The 21,081-nt window shown below is 35.8% G+C and overlaps 1 protein-coding gene across 1 annotated transcript; it reads left to right on the plus strand.

Annotated features, from left to right (window-relative positions):
- The first annotated feature begins 2,522 nt into the window (after positions 1-2,522).
- Positions 2,523-20,698, plus strand: LOC130841467 (zinc finger protein 609-like). The gene is given in 5 exon segments (XM_057717619.1): positions 2,523-2,571; positions 17,634-19,004; positions 19,363-19,646; positions 19,649-19,898; positions 19,901-20,698. Coding segments are annotated over 5 exon segments (2,457 nt in total). The 3' UTR covers positions 20,404-20,698.
- Positions 20,699-21,081: the final 383 nt, after the last annotated feature.

Below are 21,081 nucleotides of genomic sequence, written 5' to 3' on the forward strand. Positions count from 1 at the left end.
GTCACTGTTAGCAGATGACATGATACTATACATAGAATATCCTAAAGATGCCACCAGAAAACTACTTGAGCTAATCAATGAGTTTGGTAAAGTGGCAGGATACAAAATTAACACAGAGAAATCTCTTGCATTTCTATACACCAACAATGAAAGATCAGAAAGAGAAATTAAGGAAAGAATCCCATTCACCATTGCAACAAAAAGAATAAAACACCTAACCAAAGAGGTAAAAAACCTGTACTCAGAAAACTATAAGACAAAAATGAAAGAAATCAAAGATGACACAAACAGATTGAGGGACATACCATATTCTTTGGAAGAATCAACATTGTGAAAATGACTATATTACTGAAAGCAAATTACAGATTCAATGCAATTCTGATCAAATTACCAATGGCATTTTTCACAGAACTAGAACAAGAAATTTTACGATTTGTATGGTAATGCAAAAGACCCCGAATAGCCAAAGCAATCTTGAGAAGGAAAGACGGAGTTGGTGGAATCAGGCTTCCTGACTTCAGGCTATACTACAGGGCTACAGTGATCAAGACAGTATGGTACTGGCACAAAAACAGGAATATAAATCAATGTAACAGGATAGAAAGCCCAGAGATAAACTACGGTCACCTAATCTATGACAAAGGAGGCAATGATATACAATGGAAAAAAGACAGCCTCTTCAATAAGTGGTGTTGGGAATACTGGACAGCTACATGTAAAAGAATGAAATTAGAACACTCCCTAACACCATACACAAAAATAAACTCAAAATGGATTAAAGACCTAAATGTAAGGCCAGACCCTATAAAACTGCTAGAGGAAAACTTAGGAAGAACACTCTTTGAAGTAAATAACAGCAAGATCTTTTTTAATCCACCCCCTAGAATAATGGAAATAAAAACAAAAATAAATAAGTGGGACCTAATGAAACTTCAAAACTTCTGCACAGCAAAGGAAACTATAAGCAAGATGAAAAGACAACCCTCAGAGTGGGAAAAAATATTTGCAAATGAATCAACATGCAAAGGATTAACCTCCAAAATATATAAACATTTTATCCTGCTCAATATCAAAAAAACAAACAATCCAATCAAAACATGGGCAGAAGGCCTAAGTAGGCATTTCTCCAAGGAAGATATATGGATGGCCAAGGGACACATGAAAAGCTGCTCAACATCACTAATCATTAGAGAAATGCAAGTCAAAACTACAATGAGGTATCACCTCACACCAGTTAGAATGGGCATCATCAGAAAATCTACAAACAGTAAATGCTGGAGAGAGTGTGAAGAAAAGGGAATGCTCTTGCACTGCTGGTGGGAATGTAAATTGATACAGCCACTATGGAGAACAGTATCGAGTCTCCTTGCAGAGCTAAAAATAGAACTACCATATGACCCAGCAATCCCACTCCTGGGCATATACCCAGAGAACACCATAATTCAAAAAGACACATGCACTCCAATATTCATTGCAGCACTATTTACAATAGCCAGGACATGGAACCAACCTAAATGTCCATCAGCAGGTGAATGGATAAAGAAGATGTGGTACATATACACAATGGAATATTGCTCAGCTGTAAAAAGCAATGAAACTGGGACATTTTTAGAGACATGGATGGACCTAGAGACTGTCATACAGAGTGAAGTGAGTCAGAAAGAGAAAAACAAATATGTATATTAACACATATATGTAGACTATAGAAAAATGGTACAAATCAACCAGTTTGCAAGGCAGAAATAGAGACCCAGATGTAGAGAACAAATATATGGACACCAAGTGGGGAAAGTGGGGAGGACTGGGGGGGGGAATTAATTGGGATATTGGGATACCAAATTGTACACGCTAAATATGTGCAGTTTATTGTAAAAAATTAAAAATTAAAAAATAGTGTATATAATATTATTATAGTAAAACATGTATAATTTGCAAATAAATTTACATATTAGAATAAAACACATTTACATTAGTAATGAAAGTAAATTAAATATGCCCATCCATCAAAATGATTTGAGAGTCTCCCAGAAACTCTAGCTTGCTGACTCTTTCTGTGTCAAACCAGTCCATTAAAACTGGGAGAAGTGCTTGTTTCTTATCATGTATTGACACCAACACAAAGAATCAGGGAAATATGGCAAAACAAAAGAGGAAGAATATAAACATCCAGTAACCAACTTTAAAGAAACAGATATATATGAGTTACCAGAAAAGATTTTTTTTAAAATCATCTTAAGGAAGGTCAATGAGTTACAAGAAAACACAGAAAGACCACTAAACAAAATCAAGAAAATTTATTCTCATGAGTAAATGAGAATAAATACAAAGTGATAAAAACCATTAAAAGAAACAAAACAGAATTCTGGAACTGAAAAATAGAAACGAGTGGGCAAACTTGATCAAGAAGAAAAATGAATTAGTGAACTTGAGTACAGGTCATTTGAAATGATCCAGGCAGAGGAACAACAAAGAAAGGAATGAAAAAGAGTGAATAAAACCTAAGGGATATATGAGAAACCAGCATGGCCATCAATGTGTGCATTACAGGAGACCCAGAAAGAGAAGAAAGAGGTAAAAAGCTTATTAAAAGAAATAATGACTGAAATCTTCCCAAATACGTGGTAAATGGACATCCAGATTCATGAAACACAAATAATCCAAATAGAATGAAACCAAAGAAGACTGCACTGAGAAATATAATAATTTGATTGTCGAAAGTCAAATAAGAGTATTTTCTAGGTCCATCCATATTGCTGCATTATTTCACTCTTTTTTATGGCTGAGTAATATTCCATAGTATATATATACCACATCTTTATCCATTCCTCTGTTGATGGACATTTAGGTTACATCCATGTCCTGGCTATTGTAAATACTGCTGCCATGAACATTGGGTGCATGTATCTTTTCAAACGATGGTTTTCTCCAGGTATATGCCCAGGAGTGAGATTGCTGGATCATTTGGTAGCTCTATTTTTAGTTTTTAAAGGAACCTCCATACTGTTCTCCATAGTGGCTGTACAAATTTACATTCCCATCAATGGTGTAGGAGGGTTCCCTTTTCTCCACACCCTCTCCAGCATTTATTGTTTGTAGATTTTTTTGATGATGGCCATTCTGACCAGTGTGTGATGATACCTCATTGTAGTTTTTTGTCGCTGTTGTCTTTATTGGAGTATAATTGCTTTACAGTATTGTGTTAGTTTCTGCTGTACAACAAAGTGAATCAGATCTATGTATACATATATCCACATATCCCCTTTCTCTTGAGTCTCCCTCCCAACCTCCATATCCCACTGCTTTAGATCTTCACGAAGCATGGAGCTGATCTCCATGTGCTCTGTAGCAGCTTCCTACTAGCTATCTATTTTACATTTGGTAGTGTGTATATGTCAATTCTACTCTCTCAATATGTCCTAGCTTTTCCTCCCCACCCCACAGTGTCCTCATGTCCATTCTCTACATCTGCATCTCTCTTCCTGCCCTTCCACTAGAATGGGTAAAGAAGATGTGGCATATATGCACAATGGAATATTAGTCAGCCATAAAAAGGAACAGAATTGAGTTCATTGTAATTTTTATTTGCATTTCTCTAATAATTAGTGATTTTGAGCATTTTTTCTTGTGCTTTTTAGCCATCTATATGTCTTTTTTGGAGAAATGTCTATTTAGATCTTCTGGCTATTTTTTGGATTTTTTTTTTTTTTTGGATATTGAGCTACATGAGCTGTTTGTATATTTTTGAGATTAATCCCTTGTCAGTTGCTTCATTTGCAAATATTTCTGCACCTTAAACTAATGCAACATTGTAAATCAACTGTACTCCAAAAAAAAGTTTTTAAAAATAAAATAATTTAAAAATTAAAAAAAAAACAAATAGAATTTTGAAATCAGTAAGAGAATAGCAACTTGTCACATCAAGTGAGCCCCCATATAACTATCAGTAAATTTCTCAGCAGAAACTGTGAAGGATAGAAGAAAATGGTATGATATATTCAAAGTGCTAAAAGAATAAAACTGCCAAGCAAGAATATTATACCTGGCAAAACCATCCTGAAAATTGAAGGAGAGATAAAACTTTTTCAGGCAAACAAAAGCAGATGGAGTTGATACCCACCGGACCTGACTCACAAAAAATTCAGAAGCATATTTTTCAATTTAAAACAAAAGGATGCTAAGCAGCAACATGAAAGCAGATGTAAAATGTGACATGAATAACAAACCATGGGGGGAGAAGAAAAATGTAGAGTTTTTATATGTGATTAAAGTTTTCAGCTTAAAATAGACTTGTAAATAAGATATATAAATTATATGGTAAATATAAATAAAGAAAATACCTGTAGAAGATACACAGAAAGTTTAAAGGAGTCAAAACATATCAGTACCAAGAAACCAATGACACTAAAAAGGAAGAAAAAAAAAACAAGAAAGGAGAAGAGGAACAGTGAAATACAACATAACAGAGAATAATTAACAATATAGCAAAATTAAGTTTTCCCTATCAATAATTACTTTCACAATAAGTGTATTAAACTCATTAATCAAAGGATATAGAGTGACTGAGTGGATTAAAAAATTAGATTTAACTATATGCTTTATAAAACAGATGCACTTTAGATTTAAGGACACACATAGGCTAAAAGATATGATGGGGGAAAAGATATTCCATTCAAATGGTAAACAAAAAGGAGCAGCAATAGCTATACCTACATCATACAAAATAAATTCCAAGTCTAAAACAGTCACATTATAGAACATTATATAATGATGAAAGGATCAGTTCATCAGTAAGACATAACAATTATAGATATATGTTCATGCAACATTAGAACACCAAAATATATGAAACTAACACTGAAAGAACAGAAGTGAGAAATAGACAGCAATATACAATAATATTAGCAGACTTAAATATCCCACTTTCAAAAAGGGATAGGCCATCCAGACAGAACATCAACGTATTATTCCATTTAGACTGCTATAACAAAATACCAGAGACTGGGCAGCTTAAAAACAACATATATTTATTTCTCAAAGTTTTAGAGGCTGAAGGTTCAAGATCAGGGTGCCAATATGGTTGAATAAGGGGCTTCTTCTGGGTTGCAGATTTCTTCTTATATCCTCACATAATGAAATAGCCTCATAAGCTCTGGGGTCTCTTTTATGAAGGCTCTAATACCATTCATGAAGGCTTCACCTTCATGACCTAATCACTTCCCAAAGGCCTCACTTCCTAATACCACCACCTTGAACATTAGATTTCAACATATGAATTTTGGGTGTCATAAATTCTCAAACCATAGCAATCAATAAAGAAAAAACAAAGTTGAAAAACACTATAGTCCAAATGAACCTAATATACATATATAGAACATTTCACCCAAAAGCAGCAATACATACACTCTTCTCAAGTGTACATTAAACATTCCCAAAGATAGATCACATATTAGGTCACAAAACAAGTCTCAACAAATTTAAGAAAATAGAACTCATACCATATATCTTTCTGACAATAATGGAATGAAACTAGAGAACAATAACAAAAGGAAAACCGAAAAATGTACAGATATGTGGAAATAAAACAACTTAATTTTGAACAACCATTAAATCAAGAAATCAAAAAGGAAATCAGTATATACTGCAAGACAAAGGAAAACAAACCACAACATACCAAAACTTCTTGGATGAAGTAAAACCATTACTAATACAGAAATTCATAAAGAGAAATACCTATGTTAATGAAGAAGATCTCATACAAGCAACCTAATTTTACATTTTAAGAACTAGATAAAGAAGAACAATCTAAGTCCAACCTTAGCAGATGGAACGAAGTGCCAAAGGTTAGAATAAAAATTTTAAAAAAGAGAATAGAAAAATAATAGAAAGAAATAAGTGAAACTAAGAATTGTTTTTTTTGAAAAGATAAAATTGACAAACTCTTAGCTAGACAAGAAAAAATAGAGATAAGGCTCAAGTAAGTAAAATCCTAAAATAAAGGGGAGACACCACACTGATATATAGAAATAAAAAATCCTAAGAGATTATTACCAATTATATACCAAAAAATTGGATAGCCAGAAAGAAATGGAAATATTTCTAGAAATATACAAACTACCAACACTGAATCATGAAGAAATAGAAAACTTGAACAGATCAATCATGAACAAGGAGTTGGAATTAGTAATCAAAAACCTCCCAACACAGAAAACCCCAGGCCAGATGGCTATATAGGTAAATTCTACCAAATAATTAAAGAAGAAATAATAGCTATCCCCCTCAAACTCTTCCAAAAAAATAGAAGAGGAACTACTTTGAAAAACATTTTATTAGGCCAGCATCATCCTGATAACAAAGCCAAACAAAGATACCAGTAGAAAAGGAAAAATACAGGCTAATATCCCTGATATAAATTGATGTAAAAGTCTACAGCAAAATATTAGCAAACTGTGTTCAACAGCAAAAGTTTCATGGACTAAATGTCTTAAGGACCAAATGCCTTATGGATCTTTTGGACAGGACAAAATGTCTGTCCTGCAAGGACTCAATATTATCTCTATTAAAATCCCGATGGCATTTTTTAAAGTAGTAGGAAAAAATGGCATTTTTTAAAGTAGTAGAAAAAAAACAATTTTAAAATTCGTAAGGAACCACAAGAGACCTTGAATAATCAAAGCAGTGGCATTTTTTAAAGTAGTAGGAAAAAATGGCATCTTTTAAAGTAGTAGAAAAAATTTTAAAATTCATAAGGAACCACAAGAGACGTTGAATAATCAAAGCAGTACTGAAAAAGAATAAAAAAGCTGGAGGCATCATAAATTTTAATTTCAAATTATATCACAAAGCTGCAGTAATTAAAGCAGTATGATAATGGCATGAAGATAGACATATAGATCAATGAAACAGAGTAGAGCTGCCAGAAATAAACCCACACAGCTACAATTGGCTGATCTTTCACAATGGTACCAATAGCACACTATGGGGAAAGAACAGTCTGTTTAAAAAATGATTTTGGCAAAACTAGATAACCACATGCAAAAAGAACAACACTGGGCTCTTATCTCACACCATATACAAAAAATTGATTCAAAATGTACCTAACACATAAACACTGAAACTATAAAACTTCTAGAAGAAACCATAAGGGGAAATTGTAATGACATTGACTTTAGCAATGATTTCTTGGATATGACACCAAAAGCATAAGCAATCAAATTAAAACAAAAAAAGTAGGGCTACATTAAACTAGAAAACTTATGTACAACAAAGGAGTTAGTGATCAGAGTGAAAAGGCCTCCTACAAAAAGAGAGAAAATATTTGCAAATCCTATGTCTAAAATAACTTAATATCTAAAAGATATAAGAAACTTCCACAACTCAATACCAAAAAAAAAAAGAAAAAGAAAAAGACAAATAAGCAAATTAACAAATGATCTAAAGATTTCAATAGAAATTTCTCTGAAGAAGACATGCAAATGGATAACAGGTATATGAAAAGGTGCTCAACATCACGAATCATCAAGAAAATACAAATTAAAATCATAATGAAATGTCACCTTACACATTAGAATGGCTATGATCAAAAATTAAAAGACAACACAGGTGGAGAGAATGTACAAAACTGAAACCCTTGTATACTGTTACTGGGAATGTAAAACTGTGCAGCCACTATGGAAAACACCATAGAGGTTCCTCAAAAAATTAGAAACAGAACTACCGTGTGTTCAAGCCAACCCACTTCTGAGTATGTATCCAAAGGAACTGAAATCAGGATTGTAAACAGATATCTGAACACTCATGTTCATTGCAGCATTATCCACAGAGACAGTATATGGAAACAAATGAATTGTCCATTAACAGATAATGTATTAAGAAAATGCTGTGTAAAAAAGTAAAAGAAAATGTAGCATATATACACATGATATATTATTCAGCCATAAAAGGAGGAAATTCTGCTATAAACAGCAATAAGGATGAACCTGGAGGACATTTTGCTGCATGAAACAAGCCAGTAATGGAAGGACAATACTGCATAATTACACTTATATGAGGTAACTAAAAACATCAGCTTCATATCAGCAGAGAGTAGAATGGTGGTTGCCTGGGGCAAGAAGTGGGGAAAATGGGCAGTTTCTCAACAGGTGTAATGCTTCAGTTATGCAAAATGAGTAAGTTCTGGAGATCTGCTGTACAACATTGTATTTATCTTTCAAAATACTGTATTGTGTACTCAAAAGTTTGTTAAGTTGGTAGATCTCATGTTAAATGTTCTTACCACAATAAAAAAATTCAAAATTAAAAATCTGTGTATTTTTTAGGAATAAAAAGATAAAGGAAAAATTGCTGATGTTGTTACTGAGGCAGCTGTGTAATGTTTGTATCTCTATAACAATCTTCCAAAAAAAACATATTAAAAAACAGTATGAAGAAAGTAAACAGAAATATTGATCACATCTTCAAGTAAAAAATGTTGACAAGAAAACTTTACAAACTCCAGAGTATAAGTAGGTATGGCCAAACCAAAAACAGCTGATGTCCTGCACAATATCAGCAGTTATGTTGTGCAAGGCAGGAAAAAAGTGAAACTGGAAAACAAATTCTACAACTCACAACCCAGAAATATGAAAAAAAAAATCATGCCAATACTCTCTTTAAAAGTGAAAGACCCTATCGTGATTGGAAACCCAGGCATACAGGTCTGAGAAGCAACAAAACTATAAATAGTCTTCATTATGTTCAAGCTGTTAGTGAATGCAAAAACCAACTACCTATGACTGTATGAGGATCAAAAAATATTTGACAGATAAGCTCCATTAAGCTCTGATATACACAAAAAATTATTCTTTTTTCTTCAAGAAACAAATATACTTGAAGCAAAACAATTAAGAACAAAGGATTTAAAAAAAAAGAGTAAGAGAAACTTTGCATTATCAGGTAAAGTGGAGGAAACAAAGGAAACAAATCACAGTGAGGACTCAGTGTTTTACAATGTTAAGAGTTAAACTTCAGGTTAACAGCTAAGTAATTTCATACATACCAAAACTCCCACAGATGACAATTCTAATCTCTTTTTTAAAAGTATTTAGTCAATTTTTAATTGAAGTTAAATATGCATAAATTTACTATTATAACATTTTAAGTGGTACTAATTGTATTTACTACTTTCAGCAACCATCACCATCTATTTCCAAAACTTTTTATCAGCACAAACAGAAATTATAGAAATTCTGTAACTATTGAGCATTAGCTCTCCATTCCTCCCTCCCTCTAGTGCCTAGTTAAATCTACTCTTTCTCTATGAATTTGCCTATTTTAAATATTTCCTTTAAGAGGAGTCATACAATATTTGTCCTTTTGTGTCCAGTTTATTTCTTTTATAATGCTTTTGAGGAACATCTGTGTTGTTGCATATATAAGAATGTAATTCATTTTTATGGTTGAATAATATTCCATTACATGTAAATGCCATATTTTGTATATCCATTCATCTTTTTATGGAAATTAGGGTTTTTTCCCACATTTTAGTTATTGTGAGTGCAATAATATGAATATTATTCTGCAGTGAATATGGGAGAGTAAGTATCTGTTTGAGTCTCTGTTTTCTTTTTTTAACATATTTTTATTATGTAAGTTATAGGTGTACAATATAGTAATTCAAAATTTTAAAGGTTATACTCCATTTATAGCTATTATAAAATGTTGGCTATATTCCCCATGTGGTACAATATATCCTTGTAGCTTATTTTACACCTAACAGTTTGTACCTCTTAATCCCCTACCCCTACATTGCCCTTCTCCCCTTCCCTCTCACCACTGGTAACTACTAATTTGTTCTCTATATTTGTGAGTCTGCTTCTTTTTTGTTATATTCACTAGCTTGTTTTACTTTTTAGATTCCACATAGAATTGATATCATACAGTATTTATCTTTCTCTGACTTATTTCACCTAGCATAACGTGTTGTTGCAAATGGAAAAATTTCATTCATTTTGTGGCTGAGTGATATTCCATTTGATATCAATATATGTACCACGTCTTTATCCATTTTTCTGTTGATGCACACTTTGGTTGCTTTTATATCTTGTCAATTGTAAATAATGCTGTTATGAACATTGGAGTACATGTATCTTTTTGAATTACAGTAAGTCCCCTACATACGAACAAGTTCTGTTCTGAGAGTGCATTCATAAGTCCAATTTGTTTGTAAGTCCAACAAAGTTAGCCTAGGTACGCAACTAACACAATCAGCTATATAGTACTGTACTGTAATAGGTTTATAATACTTTCACAAAAATAGTACATAAAAAACAAACAGAAAATAAGGAAAACATTTTTAATCTTACAATACAGTACCTTGAAAAGTACAGTAGTACAAGCTACATCACCACTGCTTTTACACTTGCTTCCTGACATCGTGGGCTTGAAATAAAGATACTGTGCTATTGTACTCTATGCAGCACTGTACAGAAAATTACACAAAAGCACAACCACTTGTAGAGGATGCATGCATGTGACAATGTATGCCAGACACATGAACAAACTTAGATGACTGGACATGCAAAAGCATGTTTGCATCTTTGAAAGTTCACAAGTTGAAGGTCCGTATGTTAGGGACTTACTGTAATGATTTTGTTGTTTTGGGGGGGATTTTTTTGTTTGTTTTTTTGTTTTTTGGGGTTTGTTTTGTGGGTTTTTTTTTTTTGTTGGGGGGGATATATACCCAGGAGTGGAATTGCTGGGTCATATGGTAGTTGTATTTTTAGTTTTTTGATAAACCTCAATACTGCTTTCCACAGGGGCTGAACCAATTTACATTCCTACCAGCAATGTAGGGTTCCTCCTTCTCCACATCTTTACCAACATTGGTTGTTTGTCTTCTTTTTGATGAGAGCCATTCTGACAGGTGTGAGGTGGTATCTCATTGTGGTTTATTTTGCATTTCCATGATGATTAGTGATGTTGAGCATCTCTTCATTTGCCTGCTGGCCATCTGCATTTCCCTTTAGAAGAATGTCTATTCAGTTTTTCTGTACATTTTTTTTCGGGTTGTTTATTATTTGATGTTGAGTTGTATGAGCTATTTATAAATTTTGGATATTAACTACTCAGACTTATCGTTTGCAAATATTTTCTCCCATTCAGTAGGTTGTTTTCATTTTGTCCATGATTTTCTTTGATATGCAAAACCTTTAAGTTTAATTAGGTCCCATTTGTTTACTTTTTGCTTTTATTTCCTTTGCTTTAGGAGGCAGACCAAAATTATACTGCTGCAAGTTATGTCAAAGAGTGTTCTGCCTATGTTTAACTCTAGGATTTTTATGGTCTCCAGGCTTGCACTTAGGTCTTTAATACATTTCAAGTTTATTTCTGTATATAGTGTTAGAGAATGTTCTAAGTTCATTCTTTTACATATAGTTGTCCAGTTTTCCCAGCACCACTTATTGAAAAGATCATCTTTTTCTCCATTGTATATTCTTACCTCTTTGGCATAAATTAATTCACCATAAGTGTGTGGGTTTAATTCTGGGTTCTCTATTCTTTTCCATTGATCTAAATGTCTTAGAAAGGTAGAGTCTCCCAAGACTAAACCAGGAAGAAATAGAAAATATGGACACATCAATTACCAGTAATGAAATCAAACCAGTAATTTAAGAACTCCTAACAAACAAAAGTCCAGCACCAGATGGCTTCACAGGTGAATTCCACCAAACATTTAGAGAAGAGTTAACAGCTATCCTTCTCAAACTGTTTCAAAAAATTGCAGAGGAAGGAACACTTCCCAACTCATTCTATGAGGCCAGCATCATGCTTATACACAAACCAGAAAAAGATATCATTAGAAAAATAGAAAATTACAGGCCAATATCACTGATGAACATGAACACAAAAATCCTCAACAAAATATTAGCAAACCAAATCCAACAATACATTAAAAGGATCATACATCATAATGAGTGGGATTTATCCCAGGTAGGCAAGAATTTTTCAGTTTCCACAAATCAATCAAGGTGATACATCACAACCACAAACTGAAGAACAAAAATAATATGATCATCTCAATGGATGCAGAAAAAGCTTTTGACAACATTCAACATTCATTCATGATTTTAAAATCTCCAGAAAGTGGGTATAGAGGGAACATAACTCAACATAATAAAGGCCATATATGACAAACCCACAGCTAACATCATACTCAATGGTGAAAACCTGAAAGTGTTTCCTCCAAGATAGGGAACAAGACAATAATGCCCACTATCGTCTCTTTTATTCAACATAGTTTTGGAAATCTTACCTAGCCACAGTAATCAGAGAAGAATGAGAAATCAAAGGAATCCAAATTGGAAAAGAAGGAGGGAAACTGTCACTGTGTGCAGATGACATAATGCTACAGATAGAAAACCCTAAAGAGGCCACCAGAGAACTACTAGGGTGTATCAATGAATTCAGTAAAGTTGCAGGATACAGAAATTAATATACAGAAATCAATTGCATTTCTATATACTAACAATGAACTTTCAGAAAGAGAAATTAAGGAAACAATCCATTTATCATAACTTCAAAAAAATAAAATATCTAACAATAAATCTACGTAAGGAGGTAAAAGACCTGTACTCAGAAAACTGTAAGAAACTGATGAAAGAAATTGAAGATGACACAAACAGACAGAAAGAGATACAATCTTCTTGAATTGGAAGAATTAACATTGCTAGAATGACCATACTACCCAATGCAATCTACATATTCAGTACAATTCCTATCAAAATACCAATGGCATTTTCTACAGAAGTAGGACAAAAAAAAATTAAAATTTCCATGAAAACACAAAAGACCCCAAAAAGCCAAACAATCTTGAGAAAGAAAAGAGCTGAATGAATCATGTTCCCTGACTTCAGACTATACTACAAAACTAAAGTAATCTAAACTGTATGGTATGGGCATAAAAAGAGACACATAAATCGAGTCCCTGTTTTCAATTTGTGTGTGTGTGTGTGTGTGTGTGTGTGTGTGTGTGTGTGTGTGTGTGTGAATGGAAATCCTAATTCATACTAGATTTCTGTGTTTAAACTTCTGAGGAAATTGTAAAGTGTTATCCATAGCATTCATGCCATTTGACATTCTCATATGCAGTGTACATGTGTTACAATTGCTCTATATCTTTACCAAAAACCCTTGTTATTTTTCTTTTTTTCCCCCTTGGGGTAGAGTTGCTATACAATGTTGTGTTAGTTTCCACTGTACAACAAAGTGAATCAGCTATATGTATACATATATCCCCTCCCTCTTGGACCTCCCTACCAAACCCCCATCCCACACATCTAGGTCAACACAGAGCACCGAGCTGAGCTCCCTAAGCTATACAGCAGGCTCCAACTATTTTATACATGGTAGTGTATATATATATATATATATATATATATATATATATATATATATACAGAAATCCATTTGGTAGTGTGTGTATATATATATATATATATATATATATATATATATATATATATACAGAAATCCATTTGGTAGTGTGTGTATATATATATATATATATATATATATATGTCAATCCCAATCTCCCAATTCAACCCAACTCCCCCTTTCCCCCACCATGTCCACACATCCATTCTCTACAGATGCATCTCTATTCTTGCCCTATAATAGGTTCACCTGTACCATTTTTCTAAATTCCACATATATGCCTTAATATATGGTATTTGTTTTTCTCTTTCTGACTTACTTCACTCTGTACGACAGATTCTAGGTCCATCCATGTCTCTACAAATGACCCAATTTCATTCCTTTCTATGCCTAAGTGATATTCCATTGTATATATGTACCACATCTTCATTATCCATTCATCTCTCGATGGACATTTAAGTTGCTCCCAAGTCCTGGCTATTGTAAATACTGCTGCAATGAACATTGGGGTGCATGTGTCTTTTTCAATTATGGTTTTCCCTGGATATATGCCCAGTAGTGTGATTGCTGGGTCACATGGTGGTTCTATTTTTAGTTCTTTTAAAAAACCTCCATACTGTTCTCCATAGTGGCTCTATTAATTTACATTCCCACCAATAGTGCAATAGGGTTCCCTTTTCTCCACACCCTCTCTGGAATTTATTGTTTGTAGATTTTTTGATGATGGCCATTCTGACCAGTGTGAGTTGATACCTCATTGTACTTTTGATTTGGATTTTTCTATAACTAGTGATGTTGAGCATCTTTTCGTGTGACTCTTGGCCATCTGCATGTCTTCTTTGGAGAAATGTCTATTTAGATTTTCTGTTCATTGTTTGATTGGGTTGTTTTTTTTTTTTTTTTTCATATTGAGCTGCATGAGCTGCTTGTGTATTTTGGAGATTAACCCCTTGTCAGTTGCTTCATTTGCAAATATTTATTCCCATTCTGAGGTTTGTCTTTTTGTCTTACTTATGGTTTCTTTGCTGTGCAAAATCTTTTAAGTTTAATTAGATCCCATTTGTTTATTTCTGGTTTTATTTTCATTACTCTAGGAGGTTGGTTAAAAAAGATCTTTCTGCAATTTATGTCAAAGAGTGTTCTGTTATGTTTTCCTCTAAGATTTTTATATTATTCTCCCTTACACATTTAACCATTTTGAGTCTAAATGTCTATTTAGATCTTCCGCCCGTTTTTGGAGTGGGTTATTTGATTTTTGGTATTAAGCTGCATGAGCTGCTTGTATATTTTAGAGATTAATCCTTTGTCAGTTGCTTCATTGGCAAATATTTTCTCCAGCTCCTCTTTAAAAGAAGTCTCTAGTAAAACCCAAAGGCTACAGGAGAAACAAAAACAAGGATTCTAGAGCAAAAAATGTAGCCTCTTCCAACTGCAGCTACAGCAAATGGTAAACACAGACTATTTCTCAGCCAGATAAACATAAAGCCTTGCATTAACATTTATTTACCTCTGTTCCTTTTACCCAATACATTACATCTGAGTTTTAACAAAAAATTACAAGGGCAGGATAAAAGGCAAAAACACCATTTGAAAATACAAAACAAGTATCATAATTAGACTAAGATATGGCAGAGACTTTGGAGTCAAGTGGATTTAAAATAATTTTAATAAACATGCTAAGAACTCTAGTAGAAAAATGGACAATTGAAGATCACATGGGTAATGTAAGAAGACAGATGCAAATGATAAGAAAGAACCAAAACGATATATTATAAATCAATGACAGTATAAAAAGAAGTGAAGAATGTTTTCAATGGGCTCATCAGTAGGGTAGACATGGCCAAGGAAAGACTCAGTGAGCTTTCAGATCTGCCCATAGATACTTCCAAAACTGAAATGAAAAGAAATGATCTTATAGATATATGATAGCCATTTATTTCAAACTAAGAATAGCAACCATGTATTTGGTGATTATAATTTATGGATAAAGGAAATGAATAACAATATTATAAAAGACATGGGAGGGACGGATTGGGAATAATCTGTTGCAAGGTACTTACACTACCTATGAAGAGGTATAGTGTTATTTGAAAGCAGATCTAGATTAGTTGTAAGGGTATAATGCAAACTCTAGAGCATCCACTTAGAATTTATTAAAATAAGCTTATTTGAAATGCTAAGTAAGAAGATAAAAATAGAATCATATAAATGGTCAATTAAAGTGAAAAAAAGCAGAACACAAAATGAGAGTCAAATAAGGGAAATGGATTGAAAATAATTTAAATTGTAGTAGATTAAACCAACTATATTAATAACTACTTTAAGTGTGAATGGTCTAAATACACTAATTAAAAGACAAATCTTTAGAGTGGATAATAAGACCCAACTATATGTTGTATTTTTTTTAAGTTTTTTTGTTTGTTTGTTTGATGTGGACCATTCTCAAAGTCTTTATTGAATTTGCCACAACATTGCCTCTGTTCCATGTTTTGGTTTTTTTGGCCATGAGGCATACAGGATCCCAGATCACCAACCAGGGATTGAACACGCACCCCCTGCATTGGAAGGCAAAGTCTCAACCACTGGAACTCCAGGAAGTCCCCTTGTGTTGTATTAGTATTAAAAAGTATGTACAATATGATTCTAATTTTTTAAAAAGCTTTAAATACATTTCCCTGCCTTTATCTTGATAATAAATAGAAACAAGATGAAAAGATCAAAACTTATTGGTGATTATATATCAGTGGTAAAATTGTAGTCTAAAGTTTTAAATTTTCCTTTTAGTATGTTTTAAAATTATTTTTAATGAGATTATATTATTTTCCTAACAAGAAAAAAATAAATTTTATGAGAGTAACAATGCAATTGGGAATGTTTGTGCATTGTGTAAATTGGCATCTAACTTTTACAAAGTTACCTACTAATTAGTCTGAACTCAACCCAAATAATAAAACATGGCTGACCCTAGATCTAGATTTTCTTAGCAGAAAGCTTACAAATACCTAGATTAATTTTTAAACACCTATAATAACATTCCATAATCATTGTAGCATGATTAGGAAATCAGAAAAAGAAGAAAATTAACTCTATATGCAATACAATTTCCAACCTTAGAGTGTAGCACTTACAGTTTTACAGGTGTCTCTGTGTGTGTGTGTGTGTGTGTGTGTGTGTGTTTCTGTGTGATTATGGCATCCATAGATTTCATTTTCTCTTGATACTAAAATCTACTGTGAACAATATTGCATATTCATTTTTATATAGTTATGGCAAGGATTTTATAGAAAAATTTATAAAACAGAATTACTAAGTCAAAGGGTATGCACTTTTATAAAGCTTTTAAAACATATTGATAAATTATCCTCCTAAAAGTTTAACAATAAACACTATCTACTGCAATGTTTGAATGATTTTTTCACACATCTTCATTAACACTAGAGATAATTATTATTTCCTTTTGTTAATATTGTGAGTAAAAGAGGATTTCTCAGTTCAATTTGCATTGTATTACAAGTGATGTTGGGTATGTTTCACATTTGAATCTTCTAATAAATTAAGTAATCTGTCCATTTTTATTTGACTTTTCTTATTTATTGTCAATGACTTTATATATTAAAGTTACTAATCCATTTTCAGTCTGTATTCAAATATATTACCTGTTATTTTTCTTTAACTTTTGTTTTATATTATGTTTAATATGCAAGTATAGTTTATTGCTAAGGTCAAATCCATAAGTGTTTTCCTTTATGGTTTCTGCCTCAGGAGTTATGCTTAGAGAGGCCTTCTTCACAACACAATATAGATATTAATCAATATTACTTTAATTACTTTTATGGTTTCTTTAAAAAATGAGACAAAGTTAACAGTCATTACATTTGCAAATTTCATGTAGGAACTTTTAAACACATCTTGTAATGAAACAAATGACTGTGAATCTTAAAGAGAATGTTTACTAGTATATTTTTAAAATATTCTACAACTATAAGCATAATATTCTGCATAGATACAGATATACATTATATTTGTATATATGTAAGCAAATCAACTCTTTTTTTCCTCTCCTTTATCAGCATCTATATTGTCAGTATCAGGATATATGCACATACATGTTAATGACATGTGTCTTCACCAGACAACTGATGCTTTAAAAATAATTTTTCACTTGTCCTTTAGTAACTACTTTAGATAACTTGTAGATTGAATAAGCCTGTCCTGATGCGCAGGAGCCAACAGCAAAGGCCATGGGGGCAGCCAGAATTCTTCAGAACATCGCCCACCTGCCAGTAGCACCTCTGAGGATGTCAAGGCCAGCCCTTCCTCAGCTAATAAGTTGGAAAAGAAACCCCTTTCAGATATGATGCTGAATTCTAGCTCAGAGGACTCCAAAGGGAGCAAGCGTGTCCATACAAATTCCATGGGCTCAGCCACTGGCCCCCTCCCTGGGACCAAGGTGGAACCCACTGTTCTGGACAGAAATTGTCCTTCCCCAGTCCTGATTGACTGTCCCCACCCAAACTGCAACAAAAAGTACAAGCACATCAATATACTTAAGTACCACCAAGCTCATGCCCATATGGATGACGACAGCAAGCCAGAAGCAGATGGAGACAGTGAGTGTGGAGAGGAGCCCACCCTCCATGCAGACCTCGGGAGCTGCAATGGTGCCTCTGCCTCACAAAAAGGTTCCTTGTCCCCTGCCCGCTCAGCTACCCCCAAAGTTCAGCTCATAGAGCCCCATAGCCCTTCTCCTTCAAGCAAATTCAGCACAAAAGGCCTCTGTAAGAAAAAGTTGAGTAGGGAAGGGGACACAGATCTCAGGGCCTTATCCAATGATGGCTCTGATGATGGACCCTCAGTAATGGATGAAACAAGCAATGATGCCTTTGATTCTTTGGAAAGGAAGTGTATGGAAAAGGAAAGATGTAAAAAGCCCTCTAGTTTGAAACCTGAAAAGATTCCTTCCAAAAGTTTAAAGTCAGCCCGGCCCATTGCCCCTGCCATCCCACCACAGCAAATGTACACATTCCAGACAGCCACCTTCACAGCAGCAAGCCCAGGCTCCTCCTCAGGCTTGACCACCACAGTGGTCCAAGCCATGCCCAACAGTCCCCAGCTCAAGCCCATTCAGCCCAAGCCCACTGTGATGGGAGAACCTTTCACAGTCAACCCTGCCTTGACTCCAGCCAAGGACAAGAAAAAGAAAGACAAAAAAAAGAAGGAATCTTCAAAGGAACTTGAAAGTCCTCTGACCCCTGGGAAGGTGTGTCGAGCAGAAGAAGGCAAAAGCCCATTCAGGGAATCATCAGGAGATGGGATGAAGATGGAGGGGCTCCTAAATGGCTCCTCAGACCCCTACCAGAGCCGATTGGCTAGCATCAAGGCTGAAGCTGACAAGATCTACAGCTTCACGGACAATGCTCCCAGCCCATCAATTGGAGGCAGTAGCCACCTAGATAGCACTACCCCTACCCAGCCCATGACCTGCTTACATGTAGTGACCCAGAATGGAGCTGAAGCCAGCTCAGTCAAAACCAACAGCCCTGCATACTCCGACATCTCTGATGCTGGGGAGGATGGGGAGGGCAAAGTGGACAGCATCAAATCAAAGGACCCCCAACTCCATTTTTCCTTCTCAAGATTGCTTTGGCTATTCGGGGTCTTTTGCGTTTCCATACAAATCGTAAGATTTCTTGCTCTAGTTCTGTGAAAAATGCCAGAGAGTAGCACAGACATATATATACTACCAACTGTAAAATAGATAGTCAGTGGGAAGTTGTTGTATAACAAAGGGAGTCCAACTCGAGGATGGAAGATGCCTTAGAGGACTGGGGTGGGGAGGGTGGGGGGGACTCGAGGGGGGGGAGTCAAGGAAGGGAGGGAATACGGGGATATGTGTATAAAAACAGATGATTGAACTTGGTGTACCCCAAAAAAAATAATTAAAAAAAAAAGATTCCATCAAATCAAAGGACCCTGAGCAATTGGTTAAGGAGGGGGCCAAGAAAACCCTTTTCCCCCCTCAGCCACAGAGCAAAGACTCGCCATATTACCAAGGCTTTGTGAGTTACTACTTTCTAAATTACGCACAATCCATCCCAGGGGCTCTGAACCCCAGCATCCAGGCAGGAGCGGAGAGCCGGGCCCTGAAGACAAAAAGGGATGAGGAGCCTGAGAGCATAGAGGGAAAAGTAAAGAACGATGCCTGTGAGGAAAAGAAACCAGAGCTGAGCAGTTCCAGACAGGTGCCGAGTGTGGCCGACAGGCAGAGGTGGATCCAATACTCTGGTACCGACAGGAAGCAGAGCCCCAGATATGGATATATGTTTATCCTGCCAAGTACTCGGACATCAAGTCAGAGGATGAGCGGTGGAAGGAAGAGCGGGATCGCAAACTGAAGGAGGAAAGGAGTCGGTGTAAGGACTCTGTTCCCAAGGAGGATGGGAAGGAAAGCACAAGTAGTGACTGCAAGCTGCCCACATCTGAGGATCCCGCCTTGGGAGCAAGGAGCCCCAACCGAGTGTCCATGTGTCTGTGTCCTCTCCCCTCACCCAGCACCAGTCCTACATCCCCTACGTGCATGGCTGCTCGTACAGCCAGTCCTATGACCCCAACCACCCCAGTTACCGGGGCATGCCTGCCGTGATGATGCAGAGCTACCCAGGTTCCTACCTGCCTTCCAGCTACTCTTTCTGCCCATATGGCAGCAAGGTCTCATGGGGTGAAGATGCTGACAAGGCACGAGCCAGTCCCAGTGTCAGTTGCAAATCCAGCTCGGAGTCCAAAGCCCTGGACATCTTGCAGCAGCATGCCAGTCATTACAAGAGCAAGTCTCCCACGTGCCTGATGTCCACACACCACCACCACCACCACTTGGGGTACTCATTGCTCCCAGCACAGTACAACTTACCCTATGCAGCAGGGCTTGCTTCTACAGCCATTTTTGCCAGCCAGCAAGGCTCGACTCCTTCACTCTACCCACCCCCCCGGAGGTGAGAATGAACACCAAGTGCCCGGATAAAGTCAGCTTCACAGGCCCGGACTGGCTCATCCAAGGAGGTGCTGGAGGTTCCATTTAGACATCAGTTACATGGTGTTGATCATCCTGTTTGCCTTTCCCACCATGACTGAAGGCAGACCCTTGGCTATCTCGCCTCCACCAGACCCCCGGACTCCCTGACCCTCCCTCTTCCTCAGGAGCTGGAGAGCCGGTACTTAGCAAAAATATTTATTCTCTTGGCCACGGCCGTGACTGTTGTGGCCTCTGTGGAGATGAAGGCACAGGGAGCAACCAGGGGACCATGGCCTCAGCCCAGAGAAGTCACCGCTCTGTTCCCCAAGCCCCTGGTCAGCTGCCAGAGCAGTACCAACCCCCCCAGGGAGAGATCCCCAACCACTGGGTAAGGTCTGAAGACAGCACAGCAGCTATACCCCTCTCACCACCATTACCACCATCACCAGACCCTGCTTCTCCCCAGTGGTTTGGGCCCTGGAAACTGGCAGCATGTGGAGGAATTAGAATCTCAGGAAAGAAATTGGGGCTGTTTTCTCTGCAGTTGTGAAAACAAGGTCTTCAAACATGAAGACTTCTCCCCTCTCACATAAGCACATGTAAATGCTCAGAGCCCAGCCTGGAAAGAGAGACCAAGGCATGTGCCCCACCATGGCCTTGGG

Source organism: Hippopotamus amphibius, chromosome X, assembly GCF_030028045.1.
Source record: "Hippopotamus amphibius kiboko isolate mHipAmp2 chromosome X, mHipAmp2.hap2, whole genome shotgun sequence".
NCBI lineage: Eukaryota > Metazoa > Chordata > Mammalia > Artiodactyla > Hippopotamidae > Hippopotamus > Hippopotamus amphibius.